Source organism: Papaver somniferum, chromosome 1, assembly GCF_003573695.1.
Source record: "Papaver somniferum cultivar HN1 chromosome 1, ASM357369v1, whole genome shotgun sequence".
In the NCBI taxonomy this organism is placed as follows: domain Eukaryota; kingdom Viridiplantae; phylum Streptophyta; class Magnoliopsida; order Ranunculales; family Papaveraceae; genus Papaver; species Papaver somniferum.
The window spans coordinates 235,865,464-235,875,047 of record NC_039358.1 but is presented as its reverse complement, the minus strand read 5'-3'; the positions used below and the strand labels follow the sequence as shown (position 1 = coordinate 235,875,047).

At 37.4% G+C, this 9,584-nt stretch overlaps 1 protein-coding gene across 1 annotated transcript; it reads right to left on the bottom strand.

The window, feature by feature from the left end:
• Positions 1-6,498: 6,498 nt before the first annotated feature.
• Positions 6,499-7,694, bottom strand: LOC113273075. Its single transcript, XM_026522847.1, has 2 exons — positions 7,413-7,694; positions 6,499-6,924 (listed from the first exon to the last, which is right to left on the bottom strand). Exons 1-2 carry the CDS (start codon positions 7,692-7,694, stop codon positions 6,499-6,501), a joined length of 708 nt encoding a protein of 235 aa, XP_026378632.1.
• Between the last annotated feature and the right edge of the window lie 1,890 nt (positions 7,695-9,584).

Here is a 9,584-nt window from a genome sequence, read left to right as displayed (position 1 = left end):
ATGAGTTATGCATCTTAGTTCGATACATAGAAACATGAGTCGTTGTGTTTTTCTGGTGGGATTAACTTCTCTTTATGTACGAATGTCGTGTAATGCAGAGTAATGTACAGCCACATGATTACGGACATGGGACAACCAGAGTGAAAGAGGGTACTACTGACCCTATTAAGTTGAGTGCTATGAATGTCGTGTGCAACCACAGCAACAGCAACAAACGGAAACTAAAGAAACTAGGAAGCAACAAAAATGTGAAAAATATGAGAAAGAAGAAGAAGATTAGAGGTACTGGTGGCAGTGACAATATTTCAAATGGTGCAATATTCCGGAAGACTATCATCTTTGACATTCTAATAATGTTACAAGTAAAGTCTCTCTTAAGATTCGGGTGTGTATGCAAGTTGTAGTTGCAGGAAATCCTACAACCACACCCTTACTAAAATCTACAAATCAATCTAAGTGAACTCCATGAATCTTTATTTAGATTTTCAAACAGGATACAAAGTAATAAGCAAACCCTAACTTGGGAAGCAAATACGCATTCTCTCTCCTAAATATCTTGCCTACACTCTCCGAAAAGTCCCCCTCAACCAAGATCGCTCGGCTATTTATATAGGGGTTTACATAGTGGATGACTGTTAAGAAAGCCTTTATTTTCGGATTTGGTGTGTGTTACTAACGCACACTTACATTGAATCTTATCGCACAGACTCTATAACATCGCATGATTCTTCATACTTTACTCGTGATTAAGCTGACGTCATGTGATGCGTCATTTGGATAAGATGTATGCGATTGTCTTCACTTGGTCTTGATGATCATTATTTCGCATGTTTGACTGGTGTGCGGTATTTTGTATCTACATTTTGCCTCTTTTCATGTTGTTTCTTTCGAAAAGAGTGCGATATATGAGAAACTCCAATTTATATTGCCGCACCCGTTCACCTTTTCGTATTCTTCTTTGCCGACATATTTCCGTAATTTCAGTGTAACTGTCTACACGTGCTGATTTTTTCCCTTTCTACCGGCACATTCAAATCTAACCGGTCATCTTTTTCTTCTTATTTATTAACCGAGTTTGAGGAGAGATAATCTTCTCTCTTTTTTCTTCGTCTTCTCTTTTTTTTTCTGTGAGCTCTCTGCAAATCTTTATCTTCTTCTTCTTCGTCTTCTTAAAATTTCTTCATTCCAATTTTTTCGAACCCTCAATTTTGATCTTAATGCTACTCTAATGGATCCTCTCTCAAGGTTTGTATACATTATTGAAATTATTCTTGCTTAATCTGTGAGCTTGTTTTGATTTCAAATTGAGCTCCTCTTCCTGACAATATTATTGTTTCCATTCCCATAGTGGTTCTGTTGCAGCAAAAATTCTTCTTCTGGTACCACCAAAGTTACAGTCAAAAACCCTAAGTATTCTGCAAGTTCAAAGGATAATGAATCTCACAAGAGAAAGCCTTCGCATAACAGAAGCGTAAGAAATATTTTCTTCTGGTGTAAAACAATATTGTTGCCTCTATTTCTTATCTACGTTGTTCTTCGCAGGATTCCGAGTGTGAGATTGAGGGCGAGAAGAAGATAAAGACTAGAAAAATTCGAAAAGCTCCTTCCATCAGACTGGTTTTGTCGTTCCTTACTTTGACTTTTCTGAAATTAAAACTGACATTCCTTCGCATGCTTATGCTAGTGCGCCCCCAAAATGTTTGATTTCCTTACCTCCTTCTAATGTTAATGTTGAAGCACCCCTTCAAGGATTAATTGCCTCTGCTACTTTGAATCTTCCTTCTTCTCCAAAGGAAACCTTCGCTTCCACAAATGTTACCCTGATTGATCATGAGATAACATAACTCCCCATTTCTGCGAAAGTAACTGCATCCTTAGTGGATCAGACCCTCTCTACCATTGTGAATGTTCCTTTATTTGCAAGTATCCCCTCATCTACTGAGAATACAGTCTTTGTTGCTCCTGTGGAAAACATGACCTCTTCCATACCTGCTTCTTCTTCTTCTAAGATTACTTCTTTTGAGGCTATTCCTACTGATACTGGGATTTTAGGGGAAGTAAGCACCGCTGCTCAAGTTTTATCTGAAATTATTACTGCCGCTCAATTGTCTATTACTGATCCTACTAAGCTTCGTATCTGCGATGCTCTGAACAAACTGTTGTGTGACTCTCCACCGAATAAGCCGACAAGGAATAACATCTTCTCTCAGATTGATACAATTGTTCATATTGCCCTCGATTTCTTGGTAAGCACTCTTTTGCTCACAATCTTTTTATTCATTCTTCTTTTCTTCATATTTATTCTTACCACATTTTTCCTTTAGGATGCTCGTCTCCGCGTGGTTTTGGCCGAAGGATTTTCTGAGTCTAGTAATACTATATTGGAATTTTCGCGTCGAGTTGTTGCTCTTGAAGGAGAACTTGTCAAACTGAAGGAAGAACTCCAGACTGTTACTCTTGAATCTGAGAATCTTCGCAACAAGAATTAAACTCTGAGAGGTACTTATTGCTTTACTTATATAACTCTCTCTCCTTAGGAATAACTTATCTTTTGTATCCATGTATTTTGAATTTTTTCTGCGTATATTAATATTTAAACCAGAAGCGCGTTTTGGAGAAGTATGATTTTCAATTTTTCGCTGAAGATGCTCGCGCGGAAAATGAGAGGTTGCGGGACCAGATAAATCAATTAAATAATGAACATTCGTAGTATTCGCTTGATCATATTGAAAATCTAACAAATGAGAATAACTTATTAGTTCAACAGTATGAGACATTAGGCTCCCAAGTTTCCGATCTATCTGAATTGTTTTATAGTGCTGATTTAAGACATCAAACTTTGTCAGATGAGAATGAGGGTCTATCCATGGAGAAGTGATCCTTCTCAAAGAAAGAGGCAATGTTTTCGCGTCAGTATCTTATTCTCCAAAAAATTTGTGATAATCAAGAGGAATCTCTTCGCAAACTAAAAGATCAGTATGACAAATCATCGAAGATATTAACCGCGGAGAATGAAAAGATCATCCAAAGTAAGATAGATCTAACTGTGAAAATGAATCAGCTTAAAGAGACACATGCGCAGCTAAAAGAATCTCATAATGCCCTTATGAAAGAAAAGACCTCCCTTGCTCAAGATGAATTTTTTTTTTGATCTCGTCTGAGGGGCTTAGTTGGTGATGATTTTGATAAGGATATGGAGAATATGAAAGATAGTAGTCTTGCTTTGTTTCAATATCTACTTTCTCAGAGAGAAGGTAGTCACGCTTAGTTGACTGCCTCAGCTTATTTGTATTTTTCATTATGACGTAAATCTTAACCTTGAGAAAACTTCGCTCTGATTATAATTTCCTATTTCTCTTGCAGAGTCTTAGAAATCACATCAATCCACTATTTCGCAGCTGCGATCTGATTTGGTCAAAGTTCGTAAAGAATGTGCAAAACTCTCAACTACACTTACATCTTCTCGAGATCGGCCAGAGAGGAGATGTTCGTATCTCCAAAGTTTCATGGAGGTTGGTATGAGAAATGCAGAGAAAGGTTATGCTCGCGGAGATCATATTAATACTCAAGCTCTTGTGAATAAAATTCTCCTGGACAAATCACTTCCTTTGGTAACTGTTCCTCCTCTTTACATAAGCGATGACGAACAACTACCTGAGCCTGATAGTGATTATGAGTATGTGAGCAATGAGGAAGGAGATCTTGAAATTCCTCTTCAAGAATGTCAGCTTGAGAAGGACGAATATGGTGAAGACTTATCCAAAGATCCCAACAGCGAAGTCAATGTTGAAGCTTCTACTATTAACCAAGATGTGCCTTCTAATAATGTTTAGCCTTTTTTTTTTTGTTCATGTATTTTGATGTTTCTTGAAACATATTCCCATCCTTAACATTAGTTTCTTGACAAGGAAGATAATATATCCTTTTGTTTTAATTCCCATACTTGCCTCTTATTATATTCCTTGTAAGAAACGTGCTGGTAAAATCGTGCGACTATTGCCTCACACTCTTGATTGGGATGCGTAATGCGATAAGTTTTCCTATTTAGCATTTCCTGCAAAACGATGTTAGTATGAGTTTTACTTCTCGTGAGGTCTTATCGAGCCTTCCTAAGTAAAGGTCTTACTTTTCCTAAAGTAAATTTCTGTTTTTGTGCGAAGAGATCGCAGACGGTTTTTACACTTTCATGTAATAACCCATTGATCTCGCCTTGTCATTTTTCGGCATTGTTGCCTCTGCATGATTTATTTATCCCACAAATACGACAAGCCTTGATACTCCCCTGAGTAAAAAGCCTCATGATATTTGCGTCTTTGACACAATTCAGCTCCCTAATGGAGGATGTCATCCTTATATTCCCCTGACTGCCCCTTCAAGGAAGAGTACCCTTACCGGGTTAGGGTGGGATCCTCCCATCCGGTAATGCAACAATCAGTTGTTCTCGCGGCCTCTTATCCCTCTGCCGATATGTCTTATGGTTACAAGACCGCACCCTAAGTGGGGTTTCTTAGGACCGACTGCATCATAGTCAAGACTTGTCAAGAGCGGCCAGGTACGCTCCAGACGCCCCAGACACTCTTGACTCAACCGTGTACCTCGGCGCCTTGATCGAGTTTCTTCACTCCTTAGTAGAGAGCTTCTTACCTTAGTCTTTCAACTAAGGCGCTCTACTGGACGGGTTTTTGTTTCACCCAAAATCTCCCTGGCTCAAGCTCCAGGGTAGGTGTAGCTTTCACCTGATCCATGCTAACTAGGTTTTCCCAATATGACGCGCGTTAGGTCTTGTTATTTCCTCTTGTTATATGCGAACTAGGGTGCACGCCATAATTGTATACCTAGCCGAATTAGAGGTTTTTACTTTTACAGCCTTCTATTAAGGTCTTATCATTAGATCTTATTTTTGTCTTTTTATTGAGTTATATGAATCACCCATAAAAGAACAAATTCTTTTCTTTCATTCATAATCTTTGATAACACACCGTTGTTGAGAAATTCTCATCTTCACCCGTGTTTACTCCGTTTCATTTACATGCGACTGTGTCTTCACTTATGCGAATATCATCGCGTGACTTACGGATAATATTTCTTCAAATACAATCTGTTCCAAGGATGTTAAAGTTTACGACCTGTGCTTCTCCCTTCGGGGTCCATCAACTGATATGCTCCATTACCAATTATTCTCTTTATTATGTAGAGTCCATCCCATCTTTTCTCTAACTTTCCATATCCTCCTTTCTGATAAGGCGGTTTCTCTCTCAATACTAGCTCCCCTGACTGAAAGTCTCTTTCTTTGACGCGCTATCCTTTGATGGTAATTCTCCATATGTTGCAAAGCAGTTTCTCTACTTTCTTCTAGATCATCAAGTTTTGTTAAAATTAAGTCCGCACTTAAATTCTTTTCCCATGCTTCTTTATTAGTTGTAGGTATGATGACCTCAATTGGCACCAACGCCTCTACTCTGTATGTCAGACAAAAAGGCGACATTCCCGTAGCTTCTCTTCTAGTTGTTCTGTATGCCCATACTGCATTGTGTACTTGTTCGCACCATCCTTTGTTATATCCTTCCAACTTCTTTTTCAATATATCTACAATTATTTTGTTGGTTGCCTCAGCTTGCCCATTTCTCTGGGGATATAAAGGGGTGGACTTTCCGCTTTGTATTTTGAACGCATTAAGTAGCATTTCTATGTTTTCTCCTTCAAATTGTTTTCCATTATCAGAAACTAACTGTGCGGGTATGCCGAATCTACAAATGATATTCTCAAATATGAATGTATACACATCCTTATCTCGAATATGTTGTACCGTTTTCACTTCTTCCCACTTTGTAAAGTAATTTGTTGTTACTATTAAATACCTCCTCTGCCCTGTTCCTGGTATAAAGGGACCTACAATGTCTAAGCCCCATTTTCCAAATGGCCAAACACTTATTGATGAGTTTAGCGTCGCACCTGGTGCTGTATTTTCTTTCCGTGACGTTGGCATTCTTCACACCGCCTTGATACTTCTTTCGCATCTTCATGCATGTAGGGCCAGTAATACCCTTGTATCCTTATTATTTACGCTAATGACCTTCCTCCACTATGATTTCCAGCATCTCCATAGTGTAATGCTTTCAAAATTTCCATTCCCTCTTTTCGCGTCAAGCATCTAAGAGATGGTCCAAGGAATGATCTCCGGTAGAGCACACCATCTCTGAGTTCATAATTTGTCGCTCTACTCTTTAATTTGTGTGCCTCCAATATATCTCTTGGGACTTATCCTTTTTCTAAATATAAATGGAGTTGAGTTCTCCAATCTGCGTCTTTACTCGATTGCTCTTCTTCTTTGTTGTCTACAATCATTACATCTGTGTCTTCTTCTGTGTTATCTTCCTTGTTGATAGAGGGCGAAAAGAGCGTCTGTATCTTTATACACGTTGTGGTTGGGTCTACCATCATAGACAGAATAAAAGCGAATGCGTCTACTAAGCGATTATCTTTCCTTGATATGTGTCTTCAATTTATTTTTGGAATCTGGGAAGATAGCTGTGCGAAAAGCTTGTTATATTTCTGTAGAGATGGCTCATTCGTGTTATATGTTCCTTCTATTTGGAGAATAACCAATTGTGAGTCGCTAGTTATTCGCACATTGTCTAACTTCATTTCAATTGCCAACCGTAACGCGTGCACCACCGCTTCATATTCAGTTTCATTATTGGTGGACGCAAATTCCAACCTGAATGAGCAAGCCATTCTTGGTCCTGCTGGTGAGATGAAAACTATTCCGACTCCATTGCCTTCTCCATTTGATGATCCATCCACCAATATCTCCCACCTACGATCCATGATTTCTTCTACACTTGCATCTTCTTCTAATGAGAACTCTGCCAAGAAATCCGCTATGACTTGCGATTTTGGTGAAGATAATATTTCATACTTGATCTGAAAGTGCCCCACTTGTGCAATCCATATTTCGATTCTTCCTGATCTTTTTAAATTTTTCATTACTGATTCAATTGGTACTTTTGTCAATACCTTAATCTGGTGGGCTTGAAAATAGATTCGCAACTTTTGTGTCGCATAAACCAGTGCGAGGATTAGCTTTTTGATCTTTGAATAGTTTTTCTCTGCAGCATTGTACGTTTTACTTATGTAGTATATTGTCTTTTCCACGCCTTTATCCAAACGTAACAAGACAGCATGTGATGTTGATGCGAGATATATTAATAATTCTTCTCTCCTGGTTCCTCTTTTTGCAAAATAGATACATTCATCAGGTAATTCCTTATATGTTGCAGTGCTTTGTCACATTCTTATTTCCATGCGAATTTGGTCCCCTTCCTTAGGATGTTAAAAAAGTGTTTGCACTTGTTTGATGAATGCGAAATAAACCGCCCCAATGAAGCTAGCAATCCATTAAATTTCTGTACATCTTTCACAGTTGTGGGTAATGGCATGTCATGAACCACTTGTACCTTTTCTGGATCGACTTCTATTCCTTCCTTAGATACAATATAACCTAAAAATTTGCCCGATGCGACTCCAAAAATACACTTTTCCGGATTTATCTTGATGTTGAATTGCCGCATCTGTTCAAAGATTTCTCTCAAGTGGTCAACATGATCTTCAACTTTTTTACTCTTCACCAACATATCATCTACATAGACCTCCAATGTTGTATGTATCCAATTTGCAAATACCTTCTCTACCATTCGTTTATATGTCGCACCTGCATTTTTCAGTCCGAAAGGAATTTTTGTATAATAATATAATCCTCTGGGAGCGAAAAAGGCAGTATGTTCTTGGTCTTCTTCAGCCAAAGGAATTTGATTTTTTTTTTAATACTAACAGAAAATTTTATAGATCAGTTTCTTCTATGTAATACAAAGTCATCCTCAATCCATTTAACAATATTAGGAGGATAATTCAAAACATAAGAGAAACTATTAATTTCAAGTCTAGCCTTTCTTGCTAACTCATGAGCTACACTATTACTTAGCCTATTAACTAGTTTGCAAAACCAAAATTCATTGTTTGTAAACTTGTTCCTGACTGAGAGAAATAAATGGTGGTTAAACCAATGCACTTGAGGGTCTTCACTCTGTATTGAGTTCACCAGATTTTGACAGTCAGTCTCAATGATTACTTTATTAAATCCATTATCTTCAATCCATTCAACAACTTTTATCAGAGCTTTGCATTCAAAATTTTCTGCTCCAACTTCATCTGCCATTTCTTCTTCCAAATTATATCCTTTCGCTGCTAACGCATACCCTGCATGATCACGCACTATTAGTCCAATACTACCTTTTCTTATTTCATAATCATAGGAAGCATCGATATTAACTTTTATGTAACCTATATCAGGTGGAAACCAAATCTTTGGAAGGATAATTCTGTTCCTAGGAACACTAGAGGATGTAGCAGAAAATTCACATTGTTTAACAAGATTATGAATTCTCGAGAGAGTTCTATTCATATTAGGTTTTTCAGATTGAAAAATCCAACTGCATCTATCCTCCATATATACCAAACTGCACACATAATCTTAAACACAAGAGAGCTAGATATAGAATCAATATTCCTGTTCACATCTGCATCAGTATAAAACCAGGATATAATCCAATCCTGCAGAGCGAATTTTTTTTGAGTAACATCAACAATGTGCACATTTAAAGCATTCCAAATCGATCTAGCATAAGTACATTCAACCAGAAGGTGACTAAGAGTCTCAGTACTATTACTACATAAGCTACATTGAGTCAGACTTATAAGAAACTAATTTTCCTCTTACTAGCACAATATCTCTCAAGCATTTCCATATGAAAAGTTAAACTCCATGTGGAGTTTTAGTCTGCCACAATTTCTTCCATACATCTGTGGGAATATAGTCATCAATGATAGCATAGTTGACATGATTAGTACAGAGTGTATTATATGCACTCTTAACTGAAAACTTACCTCTCATATCTGGTGTCCATATTAGATAATCTTCACATGTGTCAGGGACATACATATTAAGAATAGAACTTAAAGTTTCTTGATCAAAAATAGCACTAACAAGTTGATTGTTCCAAATTTTTGTAACAAGATGAAAAAGGTCACAGACAAAATTAAGAGAATCAAGACTAGAAAGTCCCACAGTTGGAACAGGTGGACTATTAAGACCAATAATCCAGTTATCTAGCCAAATTTTAATTTTTGTGCTACATTGAACAATCCATTTGGAGTGTTGTTGCACAACTTCTATCCCAAAATAAATACGCCTCCATAACCAGGAACAATCATCTTTCAATTTACTAAATAAATTTTATTGTAGCCTTTATATCCGTCCATAAGTGAGAGTTTATCATTTCCTGATGCTTCTTCAACCATTTGTGGTATGTATGGTAATGGAAAACTTTCTTTTGGACATGCCTTGTTTAAGTCATTGAAGTCGATGCAAATCCTTATTCCATTATTCTTCTTTGGCACCACCGCCATATTTGCTATCCAATCTGCATATTTTGCTGGCCTTATTATTCTCGCCTCAAGCATCTTATGTAGCTCTGCTTTTATTTGAGGATGATATGTGGTTGATATTTTTATTATCCTTTGGTTGA